General features: G+C 51.4%; 1 protein-coding gene across 1 annotated transcript; it reads right to left on the bottom strand.

Moving 5' to 3' along the window:
* Positions 1–35: 35 nt before the first annotated feature.
* Positions 36–22,906, bottom strand: LOC115192989 (kunitz-type serine protease inhibitor vestiginin-1). The gene is made up of 3 exons (XM_029751989.1): positions 22,772–22,906; positions 14,674–14,880; positions 36–115 (listed from the first exon to the last, which is right to left on the bottom strand). The coding sequence occupies exons 1-3, from the start codon at positions 22,842–22,844 to the stop codon at positions 78–80; spliced, it is 318 nt and encodes a 105-aa protein (XP_029607849.1). The 5' UTR covers positions 22,845–22,906; the 3' UTR covers positions 36–77.

Raw genomic sequence — 22,906 nt, 5'->3', positions numbered from 1 at the left:
ACACAGCCATCCGTGGAAATTCTTTACACTTCACATGGATGGGTCCGTAGTAGTAACGCAGGTAGCTGCCGAAGCATTCACCCAGAGCCTTTATGGAAGTGGCAGGCTGTTGACTCTGGAGAAGGACAAAGGGTTGAGGTTAGGGTTGGGTAGAGAGAGAGAGAGAGAGAGAGAGAGAGAGAGAGAGAGAAGAGAGAGGAGAGAGAGAGAAGAGACAGAGAGAGAGAGAGAGAGAGAGAGAGAGAGGCGAGAGAGAGAGGAGAGAGAGAGAGAGAGAGAAGAGAGAGAGAGACAGAGAGAGAGAGAAGAGAGAGAGAGAGAGAGAGAACCTAAGAGAGAGAGAGAGATAGCGCTACGAGAGACAGTGAGAGAGAAGAGAGGAGTAGAGAGAGAGGGAGAGAGAGGAGTAGAGAGAGACAGAGATAGAGAGAGAGAGACAGAGAGAGAGAGAGAGGAGAGAGCTATAGAGAGAACCCAATTTGAGAAAGAGAGAGAGAGAAGATAGATAGAGAGAGATAAGAGAGAGAGAGACAGAGAGGAGAGAGAGAGAGAGAGAGAGAGAGACAGAGAGAGAGGATAGAGAGGAGTAGAGATGAGAGGGAGACAGAGAGATGAGAGAGAGATGAACAGAGAAGAGAGAGAGGAAGAGAGAGAAGAGACAGAGAGAGAAGAGTTAAGGGAGGAGAGGAGAGTAAGAGAGAGAGGAGAGGAGCGAGAGAGAGAGGAGCGAGCCAGAGAGACATAGAGAGAGAAGACAGAGCCAGAGAGACAGAGACAGAGAGAGAGAGAGAGAGAGAGAGAGAGAGAGAGCATTAATCACACACAAAGATGACTTCAGTGTTGTGATTCCTGGCGAGACATTGTTCTGGGTGTTGTTACTATGTTTTGCCACATGGTGGCACATTGGCGATGAAGGTAAATGTACTGCTGCACAGTTTTGCGTTAGTGCTTATATACTGTAAGCCAGGGATCGTCAACTCAATTCAGCCGTAGGCCAATTTACCTTGAGCAGATGGCCAGGGGCCCGGAACAGAGTTATAAATCATCTGTACACTGCAAATTGACCTTGAGAATCCCAAGCAGACAGAGCATTGGGGCAATAACAGAATCATTTCATACCTTTATTACATTGGGATACGATCACGTACGCCTCTCTTTCTATGTGTGGGAATACTTGGGAATTTCTTGGTGATTTGACAGTCTTTAATTACATTTGCTCAGAAAACTTAGGGGGTCAAATAAAATGACCCGCAGGCCGGATTTAGACTGTGGGAAGCATTATTGGGGAGTCCTGGTGTAAAACCCTGAAATCAGTAGTAGGTTTTGAATGAGTTACTCTTCTCATTTCAGACATTATGGATGATCTCTGCTTCACATTTAGATGGTAAACCTCAAGAAACCCAACATTAGATGACAGTAAAAATCTCTCTCTCTTTCTCTTTCTTCCTCTCTCTCTCTCTCTCTCTCTCTATCTCTCTCTGTCTGTCTGTCTCTGTCTCTCTCTCTCTCTGTCTCTCTCTCTCTCTCTCTCTGTCTGTCTGTCTCTGTCTCTCTCTGTCTGTCTGTCTCTCTCTCTATCTCTCTCTGTCTGTCTGTCTCTCTCTCTCTCTCTCTCTGTCTGTCTCTGTCTCTCTGTCTCTCTCTCTCCATCTTCCTCTGTCTCTCTCTCTCTCTCTCTCTCTCTCTCTCTCTGTCTCTCTCTTTCTTTGTCTCTCTGTCTCTCTCTGTCTCTCTCTCTTCTTCTTTCTCTCTCTTACACAAACACCCACCCACTACCCAATATAGTCATAGCAGGGGCAATAAAAACCTCTTCCTCTGTACAAATGTTACTCCAAAGTCCTTGTTTATGGCCATGCCACAATAAAGTCATTGTTTATGGCCATGCCACAATAAAGTCCTTGTTTATGGCCATTCCACAATAAAGGGTGTTTTCTGGGCTGTAATAACTTGAATACTATGTCCACTATATCTGCAGATGCACAGTGGACTGTCTTGACAGACATTACACATTACAAGTGTGGGGTCTTAAATGGGTTATACTATATTGGGTATTATAAGTATCCACATACTATGTCTGTATCTACCAATAGGATTTAATGAACAGAACAATGTATCCACCTACTATGTATCTATCTACCAATAGGATTCAATGTGTTGAATGTGTACAGTAAATGCACAGAAGCCTTGATAGATATAACACTTTGATTTGATTCATTTGGATCCCCATTAGGTGATGGAGACAGCTAGTCTAACTGGGGTCTGATACCATGGAGACAGCTAGTCTAACTGGGGTCTGATACCATGGAGACAGCTAGTCTAACTGGGGTCTGATACCATGGAGACAGCTAGTCTAACTGGGGTCTGATACCATGGAGACAGCTAGTCTAACTGGGGTCTGATGCCATGGAGACAGCTAGTCTAACTGGGGTCTGATACCATGGAGACAGCTAGTCTAACTGGGGTCTGATGCCATGGAGACAGCTAGTCTAACTGGGGTCTGATGCCATGGAGACAGCAAGTCTAACTGGGGTCTGATTTCATGGAGACAGCTAGTCTAACTGGGGTCTGATACCATGGAGACAGCTAGTCTAACTGGGGTCTGATACCATGGAGACAGCTAGTCTAACTGGGGTCTGATGCCATGGAGACAGCTAGTCTAACTGGGGTCTGATACCATGGAGACAGCTAGTCTAACTGGGGTCTGATGCCATGGAGACAGCTAGTTTAACTGGGGTCTGATGCCATGGAGACAGCTAGTCTAACTGGGGTCTGATGCCATGGAGACAGCTAGTCTAACTGGGGTCTGATACCATGGAGACAGCTAGTCTAACTGGGGTCTGATACCATGGAGACAGCTAGTCTAACTGGGGTCTGATACCATGGAGACAGCTAGTCTAACTGGGGTCTGATGCCATGGAGACAGCTAGTCTAACTGGGGTCTGATACCATGGAGACAGCTAGTCTAACTGGGGTCTGATACCATGGAGACAGCTAGTCTAACTGGGGTCTAATACCATGGAGACAGCTAGTCTAACTGGGGTCTGATACCATGGAGACAGCTAGTCTAACTGGGGTCTGATACCATGGAGACAGCTAGTCTAACTGGGATCTGATACCATGGACACAGCTAGTCTAACTGGGATCTGATACCATGGAGACAGCTAGTCTAACTGGGGTCTGATACCATGGAGACAGCTAGTCTAACTGGGGTCTGATGCCATGGAGACAGCTAATCTTACTGGGGTCTGATACCATGGAGACAGCTAGTCTTACTGGGGTCTGATACCATGGAGACAGCTAGTCTAACTGGGGTCTGATACCATGGAGACAGCTAGTCTAACTGGGGTCTGATACCATGGAGACAGCTAGTCTAACTGGGGTCTGATACCATGGAGACAGCTAGTCTAACTGGGGTCTGATACCATGGAGACAGCTAGTTTAACTGGGGTCTGATACCATGGAGACAGCTAGTCTAACTGGGGTCTGATACCATGGAGACAGCTAGTCTAACTGGGGTCTGATACCATGGAGACAGCTAGTCTAACTGGGGTCTGATACCATGGAGACAGCTAGTCTAACTGGGGTCTGATGCCATGGAGACAGCTAGTCTAACTGGGGTCTGATACCATGGAGACAGCTAGTCTAACTGGGGTCTGATGCCATGGAGACAGCTAGTCTAACTGGGGTCTGATGCCATGGAGACAGCAAGTCTAACTGGGGTCTGATTTCATGGAGACAGCTAGTCTAACTGGGGTCTGATACCATGGAGACAGCTAGTCTAACTGGGGTCTGATACCATGGAGACAGCTAGTCTAACTGGGGTCTGATGCCATGGAGACAGCTAGTCTAACTGGGGTCTGATACCATGGAGACAGCTAGTCTAACTGTGGTCTGATGCCATGGAGACAGCTACTCTATCTGGGGTCTGATACCATGGAGACAGCTAGTCTAACTGGGGTCTGATACCATGGAGACAGCTAGTCTAACTGGGGTCTGATACCATGGAGACAGCTAGTCTAACTGGGGTCTGATACCATGGAGACAGCTAGTCTAACTGGGGTCTGATACCATGGAGACAGCTAGTTTAACTGGGGTCTGATACCATGGAGACAGCTAGTCTAACTGGGGTCTGATGCCATGGAGACAGCTAGTCTGACTGGGGTCTGATACCATGGAGACAGCTAGTCTAACTGGGGTCTGATGCCATGGAGACAGCAAGTCTAGCTGGGGTCTGATTTCATGGAGACAGCTAGTCTAACTGGGGTCTGATACCATGGAGACAGCTAGTCTAACTGGGGTCTGATACCATGGAGACAGCTAGTCTAACTGGGATCTGATACCATGGACACAGCTAGTCTAACTGGGATCTGATACCATGGAGACAGCTAGTCTAACTGGGGTCTGATACCATGGAGACAGCTAGTCTAACTGGGGTCTGATGCCATGGAGACAGCTAGTCTTACTGGGGTCTGATACCATGGAGACAGCTAGTCTTACTGGGGTCTGATACCATGGAGACAGCTAGTCTAACTGGGGTCTGATACCATGGAGACAGCTAGTCTAACTGGGGTCTGATACCATGGAGACAGCTAGTCTAACTGGGGTCTGATACCATGGAGACAGCTAGTCTAACTGGGGTCTGATACCATGGAGACAGCTAGTTTAACTGGGGTCTGATACCATGGAGACAGCTAGTCTAACTGGGGTCTGATACCATGGAGACAGCTAGTCTAACTGGGGTCTGATACCATGGAGACAGCTAGTCTAACTGGGGTCTGATACCATGGAGACAGCTAGTCTAACTGGGGTCTGATACCATGGAGACAGCTAGTCTAACTGGGGTCTGATACCATGGAGACAGCTAGTCTAACTGGGGTCTGATGCCATGGAGACAGCTAGCCTGACTGGGGTCTGATACCATGGAGACAGCTAGTCTAACTGGGGTCTGATGCCATGGAGACAGCAAGTCTAGCTGGGGTCTGATTTCATGGAGACAGCTAGTCTAACTGGGGTCTGATACCATGGAGACAGCTAGTCTAACTGGGGCCTGATACCATGGAGACAGCTAGTCTAACTGGGGTCTGATGCCATGGAGACAGCTAGTCTAACTGGGGTCTGATACCATGGAGACAGCTAGTCTAACTGGGGTCTGATGCCATGGAGACAGCTACTCTCACTGGGGTCTGATACCATGGAGACAGCTAGTCTAACTGGGGTCTGATACCATGGAGACAGCTTGTCTAACTGGGGTCTGATGCCATGGAGACAGCTAGTCTAACTGGGGTCTGATACCATGGAGACAGCTAGTCTAACTGGGGTCTGATACCATGGAGACAGCTAGTCTAACTGGGGTCTGATGCCATGGAGACAGCTAGTCTAACTGGGGTCTGATGCCATGGAGACAGCTAGTCTAACTAGGGTCTGATACCATGGAGACAGCTAGTCTAACTGGGGTCTGATACCATGGAGACAGCTAGTTTAACTGGGGTCTGATACCATGGAGACAGCTAGTCTAACTGGGGTCTGATACCATGGAGACAGCTAGTCTAACTGGGGTCTGATGCCATGGAGACAGCTACTCTAACTGGGGTCTGACGGTAATGGAGACAGCTAGTCTAACTGGGGTCTGATACCATGGAGACAGCTAGTCTAACTGGGGTCTGATACCATGGAGACAGCTAGTCTAACTGGGGTCTGATACCATGGAGACAGCTAGTCTAACTGGGGTCTGATGCCATGGAGACAGCTAGTCTAACTGGGGTCTGATGCCATGGAGACAGCAAGTCTAACTGGGGTCTGATTTCATGGAGACAACTAGTCTAACTGGGGTCTGATACCATGGAGACAGCTAGTCTAACTGGGGTCTGATACCATGGAGACAGCTAGTCTAACTGGGGTCTGATACCATGGAGACAGCTAGTCTAACTGGGGTCTGATACCATGGAGACAGCTAGTCTAACTGGGGTCTGATGCCATGGAGACAGCTACTCTAACTGGGGTCTGACGGTAATGGAGACAGCTAGTCTAACTGGGTTCTGATACCATGGAGACAGCTAGTCTAACTGGGGTCTGATACCATGGAGACAGCTAGTCTAACTGGGGTCTGATACCATGGAGACAGCTAGTCTAACTGGGGTCTGATGCCATGGAGACAGCTAGTCTAACTGGGGTCTGATGCCATGGAGACAGCAAGTCTAACTGGGGTCTGATTTCATGGAGACAACTAGTCTAACTGGGGTCTGATACCATGGAGACAGCTAGTCTAACTGGGGTCTGATACCATGGAGACAGCTAGTCTAACTGGGGTCTGATGCCATGGAGACAGCTAGTCTAACTGGGGTCTGATACCATGGAGACAGCTAGTCTAACTGGGGTCTGATGCCATGGAGACAGCTACTCTAACTGAGGTCTGATACCATGGAGACAGCTAGTCTAACTGGGGTCTGATACCATGGAGACAGCTAGTCTAACTGGGGTCTGATACCATGGAGACAGCTAGTCTAACTGGGGTCTGATGCCATGGAGACAGCTAGTCTGACTGGGGTCTGATACCATGGAGACAGCTAGTCTAACTGGGGTCTGATGCCATGGAGACAGCAAGTCTAGCTGGGGTCTGATTTCATGGAGACAGCTAGTCTAACTGGGGTCTGATACCATGGAGACAGCTAGTCTAACTGGGGCCTGATACCATGGAGACAGCTAGTCTAACTGGGGTCTGATGCCATGGAGACAGCTAGTCTAACTGGGGTCTGATACCATGGAGACAGCTAGTCAAACTGGGGTCTGATGCCATGGAGACAGCTACTCTCACTGGGGTCTGATACCATGGAGACAGCTAGTCTAACTGGGGTCTGATACCATGGAGACAGCTAGTCTAACTGGGGTCTGATGCCATGGAGACAGCTAGTCTAACTGGGGTCTGATACCATGGAGACAGCTAGTCTAACTGGGGTCTGATACCATGGAGACAGCTAGTCTAACTGGGGTCTGATGCCATGGAGACAGCTAGTCTAACTGGGGTCTGATGCCATGGAGACAGCTAGTCTAACTGGGGTCTGATACCATGGAGACAGCTAGTCTAACTGGGGTCTGATACCATGGAGACAGCTAGTTTAACTGGGGTCTGATACCATGGAGACAGCTAGTCTAACTGGGGTCTGATACCATGGAGACAGCTAGTCTAACTGGGGTCTGATTTCATGGAGACAGCTACTCTAACTGGGGTCTGACGGTAATGGAGACAGCTAGTCTAACTGGGGTCTGATACCATGGAGACAGCTAGTCTAACTGGGGTCTGATACCATGGAGACAGCTAGTCTAACTGGGGTCTGATACCATGGAGACAGCTAGTCTAACTGGGGTCTGATGCCATGGAGACAGCTAGTCTAACTGGGGTCTGATGCCATGGAGACAGCAAGTCTAACTGGGGTCTGATTTCATGGAGACAACTAGTCTAACTGGGGTCTGATACCATGGAGACAGCTAGTCTAACTGGGGTCTGATACCATGGAGACAGCTAGTCTAACTGGGGTCTGATACCATGGAGACAGCTAGTCTAACTGGGGTCTGATACCATGGAGACAGCTAGTCTAACTGGGGTCTGATGCCATGGAGACAGCTACTCTAACTGGGGTCTGACGGTAATGGAGACAGCTAGTCTAACTGGGTTCTGATACCATGGAGACAGCTAGTCTAACTGGGGTCTGATACCATGGAGACAGCTAGTCTAACTGGGGTCTGATACCATGGAGACAGCTAGTCTAACTGGGGTCTGATGCCATGGAGACAGCTAGTCTAACTGGGGTCTGATGCCATGGAGACAGCAAGTCTAACTGGGGTCTGATTTCATGGAGACAACTAGTCTAACTGGGGTCTGATACCATGGAGACAGCTAGTCTAACTGGGGTCTGATACCATGGAGACAGCTAGTCTAACTGGGGTCTGATGCCATGGAGACAGCTAGTCTAACTGGGGTCTGATACCATGGAGACAGCTAGTCTAACTGGGGTCTGATGCCATGGAGACAGCTACTCTAACTGAGGTCTGATACCATGGAGACAGCTAGTCTAACTGGGGTCTGATACCATGGAGACAGCTAGTCTAACTGGGGTCTGATACCATGGAGACAGCTAGTCTAACTGGGGTCTGATACCATGGAGACAGCTAGTCTAACTGGGGTCTGATACCATTGAGGGGGTCTGATACCATGGAGACAGCTAGTCTAACTGGGGTCTGATACCATGGAGACAGCTAGTCTAACTGGGGTCTGATACCATGGAGACAGCTATTCTAACTGGGGTCTGATACCATGGAGACAGCTAGTCTAACTGGGGTCTGATGCCATGGAGACAGCTAGTCTAACTGGGGTCTGATACCATGGAGACAGCTAGTCTAACTGGGGTCTGATGCCATGGAGACAGCAAGTCTAGCTGGGGTCTGATTTCATGGAGACAGCTAGTCTAACTGGGGTCTGATACCATGGAGACAGCTAGTCTAACTGGGGCCTGATACCATGGAGACAGCTAGTCTAACTGGGGTCTGATGCCATGGAGACAGCTAGTCTAACTGGGGTCTGATACCATGGAGACAGCTAGTCTAACTGGGGTCTGATACCATGGAGACAGCTAGTCTAACTGGGGTCTGATGCCATGGAGACAGCTACTCTAACTGGGGTCTGATACCATGGAGACAGCTAGTCTAACTGGGGTCTGATACCATGGAGACAGCTAGTCTAACTGGGGTCTGATACCATGGAGACAGCTAGTCTAACGGGGTTCTGATACCATGGAGACAGCTAGTCTAACGGGGTTCTGATACCATGGAGACAGCTAGTCTAACTGGGGTCTGATGCCATGGAGACAGCTAGTCTAACTGGGGTCTGATACCATGGAGACAGCTAGTCTAACTGGGGTCTGATGCCATGGAGACAGCAAGTCTAGCTGGGGTCTGATTTCATGGAGACAGCTAGTCTAACTGGGGTCTGATGCCATGGAGACAGCTAGTCTAACTGGGGTCTGATACCATGGAGACAGCTAGTCTAACTGGGGTTTGATACCATGGAGACAGCTAGTCATACAGAGGCCTCAATAAAGTGTGCACCTGTTCACAACTCTCTGCTCTCCTGCGCCTGACTTCGCAACCAGTACGCACACACCTGACAGAATTCCACACCCACCCATGGAGTCAGCAGGAGCAGGTACCCCGGTCAGAGGAGTCGAGAAGCGCGTCCGGGAACACTCGGCAATGCTGCAACATCTCGGTGCCACGATGGATCGCGTTGTCCAGACCATGGACCGCTGGGAGAGACAGGAAGTCTCTCCAGTGCCTTGACCAGCGCAACTGGGGTTACCTCTACCCGTCCCTCCTGGATCCAGTCCCAGTGGGAAGCGTCTCTCCCTTCCCAGGGAATATGATGGGACAGCAGCACGGTGCCAGGGGTTCCTGTTACAACTGGACCTCTACCTGGCCACCGTTCACCCAGCTCCCTCAGGAAGGGAGAGGGTGTCCGCCCTCGTCTCATGCCTCTCGGGGAGAGGTCTGGAGTGAGCAAACGCCGTGTGGGGTGAAGGAGACGCGGCGTTGGACCACTTCGAGGAGTTCACCTGTCTTCGACCAATGGCCCGAAGGTAGAGCGGCGGGGGAACGGCTCTTTCACTTGAGGCAGGGGACGAGGAGCGCCCAGGAGTTCGCCCTGGAATTCCGGATTTTGGCCGCCGGAGCAGGATGTAACGACAGGGCCCCACTACCAATGCAACCTGCGCAAGGACGTCCGACGGGAGTTGGCCTGCAGGGATGCCACCATCACTTTTGACCAACTGGTGGATCTGTCCATCCGGTTGGATAACCTGCTGGTCACCCGTGGACGTCCAGAGAGGGCTCTGTCGGTTCCATCTTCGAGCATTCCCGCTCCGGAGCCCATGGAGCTGGGAGGGGCTCCACGTAGGGAGGCTGGAGGAGGTGCCTTCATGTGCACCATCTGTGGCCGCAGAGGGCACACTGCCGGTCGGTGCCGTGTTGGTTCCTCTGGGAGTCGAGGCAACAGGCAGGGCTCTCTGGCGTCCCCCCAGGTGTGTCTGCACCACTCTCATCCTCATCCTCTGTTGTCCAACTGTTTGTACCTGTTTGTTTTCCTGAGTTTTCCCTGCATTCCCAGCATAAGGCGCTCGTCGTTTCAGGCGCGGCTGGGAATTTTATCGACAGAGCGATCGCCCTTAGTTTAGGGATCCCCATTGTTCCTGTGGTTAGACCTTTCCCGGTACACGCTCTGGATAGTCAACCATTAGGGTCCGGGCTAATCAGGGAAGCCACCATCTCCCTGGCCATGGTGACGCAGGGGGGTCACGAGGAGAAAATCAGTCTCTTCCACATTGAGTCTCCCGCGTTTCCCGTGGTACTAGGCCTTCCCTGGTTAGCTCGTCATGACCCCACCATTTCATGGCAACAGAGGGCTCTCACGGGGTGGTCGCGAGAGTGTTCGGGGAGGTGTGTAGGGGTTTCCGTTGGTGCTACCACGGTGGAAAGTCCAGACCAGGTCTCCACCGTGTGCATCCCCCAGAATATGTCGATTTGGCTCTCGTCTTCTGTAAAAAGAAGGCGACTCAATTACCATCCCATCGACGGGGGGATTGTGCGTTAAATCTTCTGGTAGACGCTGAACTTCCCAGGAGTCACGTGTATAGGCTAGGATAGGAGCCGTGCTCTCTCAGCACTCGGGCACGCCACCGAAGCTCCGCCCCTGTGCTTTCTTCTCGAAGAAGCTCAGCCCGGCGGAGCGGAACTATGATGTGGGGGACTGGGAGCTGTTGGCTGTGGTTAAAGCTTTGAAGGCGTGGAGACATTGGCTTGAGGGAGCTAAACACCCTTTCCTCATCTGGACTGACCACCGCAACCTGGAGTACATCCGGGCAGCGAGGAGACTGAATCCTCGTCAGGCAAGGTGGGCCATGTTCTTGACCCGTTTTGTGTTTACCCAGAATATGAAGGCAGACGCATTGTCCCGGCTGTATGACACAGAGGAGCAGCCCATGGATCAGACTCCCATTCTCCCGGCCTCCTGCCTGGTAGCGCCGGTAGTGATGGGAGCTGTACACGGACATTGAGCAGGCATTGCATACAGAGCCCGCTCCCCTCCAGTGTCCCGTCGGGCGTCAGTACATTTTGTCTGCTGTCCGTGACCAGTTGATCTATTGGGCCCACACATCACCCTCCTCTGGTCATCCGGGGATCGGCCGGACGGTGCACTGTCTGACTGGGAAGTACTGGTGGCCCACCTTGGCAAAGGACGTGAGGGTTTATGTTTCCTCCTGCTCGGTGTGCGCCCAGTGTAAGGCTCCTAGGCACCTGCCCAGAGGGAAGTTACACCCCTTACCCGTTCCACAACGGCCGTGGTCACACCTGTCGGTGGATTTTCTGACGGACCTTCCTCCCTCACAGGGAAACACCACGATCTTGGTCGTTGTGGATCGTTTCTCTAAGTCCTGTCGTCTTCTCCCTCTGCCCGGTCTCCCTACGGCCCTACAGACTGCGGAGGCCTTGTTTACACACGTCTTCCGGCACTACGGGGTGCCTGAGGATATAGTGTCTGATCGAGGTCCGCAGTTCACTTTGAGAGTCTGGAGGGCATTCATGGAACGTCTGGGGGTCTCGATCAGCCTCACCTCAGGTTTCCACCCCGAGTGTAATGGGCAGGTGGAAAGAGTAAACCAGGATGTGGGAAAGTTTCTGCGGTCCTATTGCCAGGATCGGCCGGGGGAGTGGGCGGCGTTCGTGCCCTGGACAAAGATGGCGCAGAACTCACTCCGCCACTCCTCCACTAACCTCTCCCCCTTTCAGTGTGTATTGGGGTACCAGCCGGTTCTGGCACCGTGGCATCAGAGTCATACCGAGGCTCCTGCAGTGGACGATTGGTTCTGGCACGCGGAGGAGACATGGGAAGCCGCCCATGGTCACCTCCAGCAGGCCGCACTGCGCCAAAAGACCAGCGCGGACCGTCACCACAGTGAGACCGGGTCTGGCTCTTGACCCGAAACCTGCCCCTCCGCCTGCCATGCCGGAAGCTGGGCCCGCGGTTTGTGGGGCCATTTAAAGTCCTGAGGAGACTGAACGAGATATGCTACAGGTTACAGCTTCCCCCCGATTACCATATTAACCCCTCGTTCCATGTGTCTCTCCTCAGGCCGGTGGTGGCTGGTCCGCTCCAGGAGTCTGAGGTACGGGAGGTTCCTCCGCCCCCTCTGGACATCGAGGGGGCCCCGGCGTACTCCGTCTGTTTCATCCTGGATTCGAGGCATCGGGCGAGGGGACTTCAGTACCTCATGGAATGGGAGGGGTACGGTCCGGAGAAGAGATGCTGGGTGCCGGCGGCGGATGTGTTGGACCCTGAACTGTTGCGGAAGGTCCACCGTCGCCGGCCGAATCGCCCTGCGCCTCGCCCTCCGGGTCGTCCCCGAGGCTGGTGTTGGCGCTCCGCTGGAGCCGCACATCAAGGAGGGGGTACTGTCACGACTTCCGCCGAAATCGACTCCTCTCCTTGTTTCTAGCCATCGCCGCTCCATTTTTCATTTTTCCATTTGTTTTGTCTTGTTCCCTGCACACCTGGTTTTCATTCCCCAATCACACTGCATGTATTTATTCCTCTGTTCCCCCTCATGTCTTTGTGTGGAATTGTTTGTGTTACGTGTATATTGTTGACGCGCCAGTTTGGTTTGCTTATACCGTGTTGTTCACGAAGATGTTTATTGTTAGACATAAATGATTGTGACTGTTCTTGCGCGTTTTGCACTTTTGCCTCTGGGCTGGAGGTTTTGACGCAGTTGCTTCCGTATGTTGGTTTCTCCTGCCTCAATAAAGTGTGCGCCTGTTCACAACTCTCTGCTCTCCTGCGCCTGACTTCGCTACCAGTACGCACACACCTGACAGACAGGGTCTGGACTGGTTCTGGTATACTATCTATATTAGAGGACAGGGTCTGGACTGGTTCTGGTATACTACCTATATTAGAGGACAGGGTCTGGACTGGTTCTGGTATACTATCTATATTAGAGAACAGGTTCTGGACTGGTTCTGGTATCTATCTATATTAGAGGACAGGGTCTGGACTGGTTCTGGTATACTATCTATATTAGAGAACAGGGACTGGACTGGTTCTGGTATACTATCTATATTAGAGGACAGGGTCTGGACTGGTTCTGGTATACTATCTATATTAGAGAACAGGGACTGGACTGGTTCTGGTATACTATCTATATTAGAGGACAGGGTCTGGACTGGTTCTGGTATACTATCTATATTAGAGGACAGGGTCTTGACTGGTTCTGGTATACTATCTATATTAGAGGACAGGGTCTGGACTGGTTCTGGTATACTATCTATATTAGAGGACAGGGTCTGGACTGGTTCTGGTATACTACCTATATTAGAGGACAGGGTCTTGACTGGTTCTGGTATACTATCTATATTAGAGGACAGGGTCTGGACTGGTTCTGGTATACTATCTATATTAGAGAACAGGTTCTGGACTGGTTCTGGTATACTATCTATATTAGAGGACAGGGTCTGGACTGGTTCTGGTATACTATCTATATTAGAGAACAGGGACTGGATTGGTTCTGGTATACTATCTATATTAGAGGACAGGGTCTGGACTGGTTCTGGTATACTATCTATATTAGAGAACAGGGACTGGACTGGTTCTGGTATACTATCTATATTAGAGGACAGGGTCTGGACTGGTTCTGGTATACTATCTATAATAGAGGACAGGTTCTGGACTGGTTCTGGTATACTACCTATATTAGAGGACAGGGTCTGGACTGGTTCTGGTATACTACCTATATTAGAGGACAGGGTCTGGACTGGTTCTGGTATACTATCTATATTAGAGGACAGGGTCTTGACTGGTTCTGGTATACTATCTATATTAGAGGACAGGGTCTGGACTGGTTCTGGTATACTATCTATATTAGAGGACAGGGTCTGGACTGGTTCTGGTATACTACCTATATTAGAGGACAGGGTCTTGACTGGTTCTGGTATACTATCTATATTAGAGGACAGGGTCTGGACTGGTTCTGGTATACTATCTATATTAGAGAACAGGGACTGGACTGGTTCTGGTATACTATCTATATTAGAGGACAGGGTCTGGACTGGTTCTGGTATACTATCTATATTAGAGGACAGGGTCTGGACTGGTTCTGGTATACTACCTATATTAGAGGACAGGGTCTTGACTGGTTCTGGTATACTATCTATATTAGAGGACAGGGTCTGGACTGGTTCTGGTATACTATCTATATTAGAGAACAGGTTCTGGACTGGTTCCGGTATACTATCTATATTAGAGGACAGGGTCTGGACTGGTTCTGGTATACTATCTATATTATAGGACAGGGACTGGTTCTGGTATACTATCTATATTAGAGGACAGGGTCTGGACTGGTTCTGGTATACTATCTATATTAGAGGACAGGGACTGGTTCTGGTATACTATCTATATTAGAGGGCAGGGTCTGGACTGGTTCTGGTATACTATCTATATTAGTGAACAGGTTCTGGACTGGTTCTGGTATACTATCTATATTATAGGACAGGGACTGGTTCTGGTATACTATCTATATTAGAGGACAGGGTCTGGGTCTGGTTCTGGTTCTGGTATACTCTCTCTGGTCTCACCATCCATGGGATAGGTCTCCTCTGCGTTTTTGGAACAGTTCCTCATACAGAGCTTCTCCAGGGTGAATCGATTAGCGTTGCCCCCCTCTCCCAGGTACTTGAAGGGGTAGCACAGGTCTTTGGCTGCGTCGTAATACAGCAGGATCTGGAAGTCATCCGCTCCTGAGGCCGGAGATGTACCCACGTCCTGTGGTAGGAGACAGTGCTCTGTGGAGAGGAGAGGAGAGGGATTAGAGGACAAGAACAGCACTCTGTAGAGAGGAGAGGAGAGGAGAGGAGAGGAGAGGAGAGGAGTGGAGAGGAGAGGAGAGGAGAGGAGAGGAGAGGGATTAGAGGACAAGAACAGCACTCAGAGGAGAGGAGAGGAGAGGAGAGGAGAGGAGAGGAGAGGAGATGGAGAGGAGAGGAGAGGAGATGAGAGGAGAGGGATTAGAGGAGAGGGATTAGAGGACAAGAACAGCACTCTGAGGAGAGGAGAGGAGAGGAGAGGAGAGGAGAGGAGAGGAGAGGAGAGGAGAGGAGAGGAGAGGGATTAGAGGACAAGAACAGCACTCAGAGGAGAGGAGAGGAGAGGGGAGGAGAGGAGAGGAGAGGAGAGGGATTAGAGGACAAGAACAGCACTCTGAGGAGAGGAGATGAGAGGAGAGGAGAGGACAGGAGATGAGAGGAGAGGAGAGGAGAGGAGATGGAGAGGAGAGGAGAGGAGAGGATAGGAGAGGAGAGGAGAGGAGAGGAGATGGAGAGGAGAGGAGAGGAGATGGAGAGGGATTAGAGGACAGAACACTGTAGGTAGGAGTTTGACACTGTTTGAGCCTTATCCATTTTACCAGCACCTGAACTAAAGGATATTATTTGCCTCTCAGATATGCAAGGAGAGATTCCCATAACATTAGAGGCGAGGCAGAGTTGTTATTGGTGCTTAAAAAATATGTCGATATGAGTGTTCAGAAATGTTACAAATGTGGGATTATACTTATTTAGTAAGTATGTGCCAAACCTTCACCTTCTTGAGGGTGGCTGTGTTTAACTGGCTGGTACTGAAGCCAGCAGGGCAGAATGATGCCAAGTGTTCTGACTGAAGCTCATACTCTATCTTCTGACAGTGACACAGCGCCCCCATGTGGACTGAAGCTGAACTTTACTACAACGTCATATTTAACCCTGTTTTTAAAAAATTAAACTCGAGTCGATGTCCACGTCCGCGAAAACCCATAACAATCCATCAGGTCAAGCTAGTGATGTCACAGTCCAGCCCTACCCTCATCCACAGTCCAACCCTCCTCATCCGCTAGCCACAGTCCAACCCTCCCCTCCTCATCCACTAGCCACAGTCCAACCCTCCTCATCCGCTAGCCACAGTCCAACCCTCCCCTCCTCATCCCCAGTCCAACCCTCCCCTCCTCATCCCCAGTCCAACCCTCCCCTCCTCATCCACTAGCCACAGTCCAACCCTCCCCTCCTCATCCACTAGCCACAGTCCAACCCTCCCCTCCTCATCCACTAGCCCCAGTCCAACCCTCCTCATCCACTAGCCCCAGTCCAACCCTCCCCTCCTCATCCACTAGCCACAGTCCAACCCTCCTCATCCACTAGCCACAGTCCAACCCTCCCCTCCTCATCCACTAGCCCCAGTCCAACCCTCCTCATCCACTAGCCACAGTCCAACCCTCCCCTCCTCATCCACTAGCCACAGTCCAACCCTCCTCATCCACTAGCCACAGTCCAACCCTCCCCTCCTCATCCACTAGCCACAGTCCAACCCTCCTCATCCACTAGCCCCAGTCCAGCCCTCTCCTCCTCATCCACTAGCCAGTCCAACCCTCCTCATCCACTAGCCAGTCCAACCCTCCTCATCCACTAGCCAGTCCAACCCTCCCCTCCTCATCCACTAGCCACAGTCCAACCCTCCCCTCCTCATCCACTAGCCACAGTCCAACCCTCCTCATCCACTAGCCAGTCCAACCCTCCCCTCCTCATCCACTAGCCAGTCCAACCCTCCTCATCCACTAGCCACAGTCCAACCCTCCTCATCCACTAGCCAGTCCAACCCTCCCCTCCTCATCCACTAGCCCCAGTCCAACCTTCCCCTCCTCATCCACTAGCCACAGTCCAACCCTCCCCTCCTCATCCACTAGCCAGTCCAACCCTCCCCTCCTCATCCACTAGCCACAGTCCAACCCTCCTCATCCACTAGCCAGTCCAGCCCTCCTCATCCACTAGCCAGTCCAGCCCTCCCCTCCTCATCCACTAGCCAGTCCAACCCTCCCCTCCTCATCCACTAGCCACAGTCCAACCCTCCCCTCCTCATCCACTAGCCAGTCCAACCCTCCTCATCCACTAGCCAGTCCAGCCCTCCCCTCCTCATCCACTAGCCACAGTCCAACCCTCCTCATCCACTAGCCACAGTCCAACCCTCCTCATCCGCTAGCCACAGTCCAACCCTCCCCTCCTCATCCACTAGCCCCAGTCCAACCCTCCTCATCCACTAGCCAGTCCAACCCTCCCCTCCTCATCCACTAGCCACAGTCCAACCCTCCCCTCCTCATCCACTAGCCACAGTCCAACCATCCCCTCCTCATCCACTAGCCACAGTCCAACCCTCCTCATCCACTAGCCACAGTCCAACCCTCCCCTCCTCATCCACTAGCCACAGTCCAACCCTCCCCTCCTCATCCACTAGCCACAGTCCAACCCTCCTCATCCACTAGCCACAGTCCAACCCTCCTCATCCGCTAGCCACAGTCCAACCCTCCCCTCCTCATCCACTAGCCCCAGTCCAACCCTCCTCATCCACTAGCCAGTCCAACCCTCCCCTCCTCATCCACTAGCCAGTCCAACCCTCCCCTCCTCATCCACTAGCCACAGTCCAACCCTCCCCTCCTCATCCACTAGCCACAGTCCAACCCTCCCCTCCTCATCCACTAGCCACAGTCCAACCCTCCTCATCCACTAGCCAGTCCAACCCTCCTCATCCGCTAGCCAGTCCAACCCTCCTCATCCACTAGCCACAGTCCAACCCTCCTCATCCACTAGCCACAGTCCAACCCTCCCCTCCTCATCCACTAGCCAGTCCAACCCTCCCCTCCTCATCCACTAGCCACAGTCCAACCCTCCTCATCCACTAGCCCCAGTCCAACCCTCTCCTCCTCATCCACTAGCCACAGTCCAACCCTCCCCTCCTCATCCACTAGCCACAGTCCAACCCTCCCCTCCTCATCCACTAGCCAGTCCAACCCTCCCCTCCTCATCCACTAGCCAGTCCAACCCTCCTCATCCACTAGCCAGTCCAGCCCTCCCCTCCTCATCCACTAGCCAGTCCAACCCTCCCCTCCTCATCCACTAGCCACAGTCCAACCCTCCCCTCCTCATCCACTAGCCACAGTCCAACCCTCCTCATCCACTAGCCAGTCCAACCCTCCCCTCCTCATCCACTAGCCACAGTCCAACCCTCCCCTCCTCATCCACTAGCCACAGTCCAACCCTCCCCTCCTCATCCACTAGCCAGTCCAACCCTCCTCATCCACTAGCCAGTCCAACCCTCCTCATCCACTAGCCACAGTCCAACCCTCCCCTCCTCATCCACTAGCCACAGTCCAACCCTCCCCTCCTCATCCACTAGCCAGTCCAACCCTCCCCTCCTCATCCACTAGCCACAGTCCAACCCTCCTCATCCACTAGCCAGTCCAGCCCTCCCCTCCTCATCCACTAGCCACAGTCCAACCCTCCCCTCCTCATCCACTAGCCACAGTCCAACCCTCCCCTCCTCATCCACTAGCCAGTCCAACCCTCCTTATCCACTAGCCAGTCCAACCCTCCTCATCCACTAGCCAGTCCAACCCTCCTCATCCACTAGCCAGTCCAACCCTCCCCTCCTCATCCACTAGCCAGTCCAACCCTCCCCTCCTCATCCACTAGCCCCAGTCCAACCCTCCCCTCCTCATCCACTAGCCACAGTCCAACCCTCCTCATCCACTAGCCATTCCAACCCTCCCCTCCTCATCCACTAGCCACAGTCCAACCCTCCTCATCCACTAGCCCCAGTCTAACTAACCCTCCCTGTATCTACTACTGTATCTTATTAAAGGACAATTCCACCACTTTATAACGAGTTCTTATGCTGTTATTACACACTGAGTAACCCCCCCCCTGCCCTCAGAACAACCTCACTTATTCGGGACATGGACTCTAAAAGGTTTCGAAACCAGTCCACAGGGATGCTGGGGACCATGTTGACTCCAATGCTACCCACAGTTGTGTCCAGTTGGCTGGATGTCCTTTGGGTGGTGGACCATTGTTGATACACACAGGAAACTGTTGAGTGTGAAAACCCCAGCAACGTTGCAGTTCTTGACACAAACCAGTGCACCTGGCACCTACTGTACTACCATACCCCGCTCAAAGGCCTTTGAACAACATACAAAATATTGGCGTAAACTGACTATAAATATCATTCTATAGGTTTTTGTGTATCTGTTTGAAATTTTTCCAGATGTTGTTAGATCAAGACAACCAGAAAAACATAAAGTTGGAAGTTCCAATATGATCAGAAAACTACAGACAGGTTATAAAGACATCTGAAAATGACTGGCCATAACTTAATGCATTAGTCATCTCTGGGACCCTACTTGCATTAGTCATCTCTGGGATACTACTTGCATTAGTCATCTCTGGGATCCTACTTGTAGTAGTCATCTCTGGGTTCCTACTTGCATTAGTCATCTCTGGGACCCTACTTGCATTAGTCATCTCTGGGACCCTACTTGCATTAGTCATCTCTGGGATGCTACTTGCATTAGTCATCTCTGGGATCCTACTTGCATTAGTCATCTCTGGGTTCCTACTTGCATTAGTCATCTCTGGGATACTACTTGCATTAGTCATCTCTGGCATACTACTTGTAGTAGTCATCTCTGGGTTCCTACTTGCATTAGTCATCTCTGGGATACTACTTGGATTAGTCATCTCTGGGATCCTACTTGCATTAGTCATCTCTGGGATACTACTTGCATTAGTCATCTCTGGGACCCTACTTGGATTAGTCATCTCTGGGATCCTACTTGGATTAGTCATCTCTGGGATCCTACTTGTAGTAGACATCTCTGGGATACTACTTGCATTAGTCATCTCTGGCATCCTACTTGCATTAGTCATCTCTGGGATCTTACTTGCATTAGTCATCTCTGGGATACTACTTGCATTAGTCATCTCTGGGATCCTACTTGCATTAGTCATCTCTGGGATCCTACTTGAAAACGTCACAGAGAAGCGTTTTCCAACCGGTCAATAGAAATGTAAATAGAACAATGTGACATCACTAAATACTTCAGAATAACAACCCAAATGTTCACAGTGGCGGAGTTGTCCTTTAATGTCCGTAACAATTAGCTGGGGTCCCAGGCTGGGCTAGATTGAGTTTTTTTTGAGGCCATTCTTGGAATAAACTCCTATTGCTCAATATATCACTATTATTACAATGATTGTTCTTTTAGTATCTGTTTGACAGTGATTTCCTGTACTGATGTAATTGTTCCATGTCTTCCATACAGAATGTGCAGTGTTTGGATCTGCCAGGCAACACAATAGAAGCCTTATAGGGTCATAAAACATCTAAAATACAGGAAGAAGCATTCTCTGTAAACACTGACTCCTTAACTGCAGGACAACGACTTTCAAAACAAACCACCTCCTTTCATCGCAGCCACCACCTTTCATCGCAGACTCTCAGATGTACACCGTGGCATTAGGTTACAGACGCCATAACCCTAGGTTTAGGACTAGAGCAGCACTGCAGTGGTGTTACTGGTCTGCAGGCCCTGCTCCCCATGCTACTGCTACGACTGGAAAAGCTTCTCATTCTCCTAAAAACAGATCAGGATTAATGTCATATAGCTTGTCTTATACACAACAAAACGTTGTGGCTATACTGTATGTCTAAGACAAGCTAGTCTGTCTGTATTATTCAGGGATGCAAATTGGTGAGAGCCCAACTGGTGAGGGCCCAACTGGTGAGGGCCCAACTGGTGAGAGTCCAACTGGTGAGGGCCCAATTGGTGAGGGCCCAACTGGTGAGGGCCCAACTGGTGAGAGCCCAACTGGTGAGAGCCCAACCGGTGAGGGCCCAACTGGTGAGGGCACAGCTGGTGAGGGCCCAACTGGTGAGGGCCCAGCTGGTGAGAGCCCAACTGGTGAGGGCCCAACTGGTGAGAGCCCGACAGGTGAGGGCCCAGCTGGTGAGAGCCCAACTGGTGAGGGCCCAACTGGTGAGGGCCCAGCTAGTGAGGGCCCAACTGGTGAGGGCCCAGTTGGTGAGGGCCCAACTGGTGAGGGCACAGCTGGTGAGGGCCCAAATGGTGAGGGCCCAGCTGGTGAGAGCCCAACTGGTGAGGGCCCAACTGGTGAGAGCCCGACAGGTGAGGGCCCAGCTGGTGAGAGCCCAACTGGTGAGGGCCCAACTGGTGAGGGCCCAGCTAGTGAGGGCCCAACTGGTGAGAGTCCAACTCGTGAGAGCCCAATTGGTGAGAGCCCAACTGGTGAGGGCCCAACTGATGAGGGCCCAGTTGGTGAGGGCCCAACTCGTGAGAGCCCAATTGGTGAGGGCCCAACTGATGAGGGCCCAACTGATGAGGGCCCAACTGGTGAGGGCCCAGCTGGTGAGTGCCCAACTGGTGAGGGCCCAGTTGGTGAGGGCCCAACTGGTGAGGGCCCAACTGGTGATGGCCCAACTGGTGAGGGCCCAGCTGGTGAGAGCCCAACTGGTGAGAGCCCAATTGGTGAGGGCCCAGTTGGTGAGGGCCCAACTGGTGAGGGCCCAACTGATGAGGGCCCAGTTGGTGAGAGCCCAACTGGTGAGGGCCCAACTGGTGAGGGCCCAACTGGTGAGGGCCCAGCTGGTGAGAGCCCAACTGGTGAGAGCCCAATTGGTGAGGGCCCAACTGATGAGGGCCCAGTTGGTGAGGGCCCAACTCGTGAGAGCCCAATTGATGAGGGCCCAACTGATGAGGGCCCAACTGGTGAGGGCCCAATTGGTGAGGGCCCAACTGGTGAGGGCCCAGCTGGTGAGTGCCCAACTGGTGAGGGCCCAGTTGGTGAGGGCCCAACTGGTGAGGGCCCAACTGATGAGGGCCCAGTTGGTGAGAGCCCAACTGGTGAGGGCCCAACTGGTGAGGGCCCAACTGGTGAGGGCCCAGCTGGTGAGAGCCCAACTGGTGAGAGCCCAATTGGTGAGGGCATTAACTGGTGAGGGCCCAGCTGGTGAGGGCCCAGCTGGTGAGAGCCCAACTGGTGAGAGCCCAACTGGTGAGAGCCCAATTGGTGAGGGCCCAAAAAGTCTGTCTTATTAGGTCTTGATCTAAAGTGAAACCTTCAACTGCCAGTGAAACCGCCGTGCTGTCAGAGTGAAACCTTCAACTGCCAGTGAAACCGCCGTGCTGTCAGAGTGAAACCTTCAACTGCCAGTGAAACCGCCATGCTGTCAGAGTGAAACCTTCAACTGCCAGTGAAACCGCCATGCTGTCAGAGTGATACCTTCAACTGCCAGTGAAACCGCCATGCTGTCAGAGTGAAACCTTCAACTGCCAGTGAAACCGCCATGCTGTCAGAGTGAAACTCTCAGGGATCATAAACGATTTGAATGAGAACCTTTGTTCTCCCAGTTCCATACGATGTTACCCTAACTGCAGAATATTAGAATGTGTAACATATTGAAAATAACACACGAGTAACTTAATTCATTGATTAAATTCATAAATATTGTGGAAAATATATTTTTTAAATTTATATTGAATCAAATGTGTGGTTGACTTCTTTGCCTTCCAGCCCACAACTCAACTGGACGTGAACTGAAGCAAAGACAGGCCTCCCTTATTTCAAATGGAAGAATGAAACTAGGAAGAGGAGGAAAACTCCAAACTAATGTTTGATGTTACAATGAAGCGTTAAGAGAAGCGTTTTAAGACCCCTTTAGCAAACAAATGATTTATTAAAGTCTTCACAATCAAACTATTTCAGATGTACAAACACGAACAGAACCTACCTGCTACTGACAAAACCAGTGACGGAGGTATATGCACACAGACATACTAAAATTGATTGAACTTACCTGGTGGTTCTTTGCTGTGAACCATGTTGAATGTAGCAAAAACTAAAGCCCCAAATATGACCAGTTGTTTCATGGTGCTGTCTGTGTGTGTGTGTTGTCTCCAGTCTCCAGCAGAATGAGTGACGGTTGTAAACT

Source organism: Salmo trutta, chromosome 4 (assembly GCF_901001165.1).
Source record: "Salmo trutta chromosome 4, fSalTru1.1, whole genome shotgun sequence".
Taxonomy (NCBI): domain Eukaryota; kingdom Metazoa; phylum Chordata; class Actinopteri; order Salmoniformes; family Salmonidae; genus Salmo; species Salmo trutta.
Note: the sequence above shows the minus strand (reverse complement) of the source record. Positions and strands in the feature narration are given on the sequence as shown.

Bases quoted from the DNA above. Each gene is read 5' to 3' on its own strand.
- LOC115192989 (XM_029751989.1), bottom strand. From the start codon at position 22,844: ATGAAACAACTGGTCATATTTGGGGCTTTAGTTTTTGCTACATTCAAC. The intron at 14,881-22,771 runs GTAAGTTCAATC...TCCTCTCCACAG, and splicing joins TCACAGCAAAGAACCACCAG to AGCACTGTCTCCTACCACAG. The intron at 116-14,673 runs GTGAGACCAGAG...GTCCTTCTCCAG, and splicing joins GGAGACCTATCCCATGGATG to AGTCAACAGCCTGCCACTTC.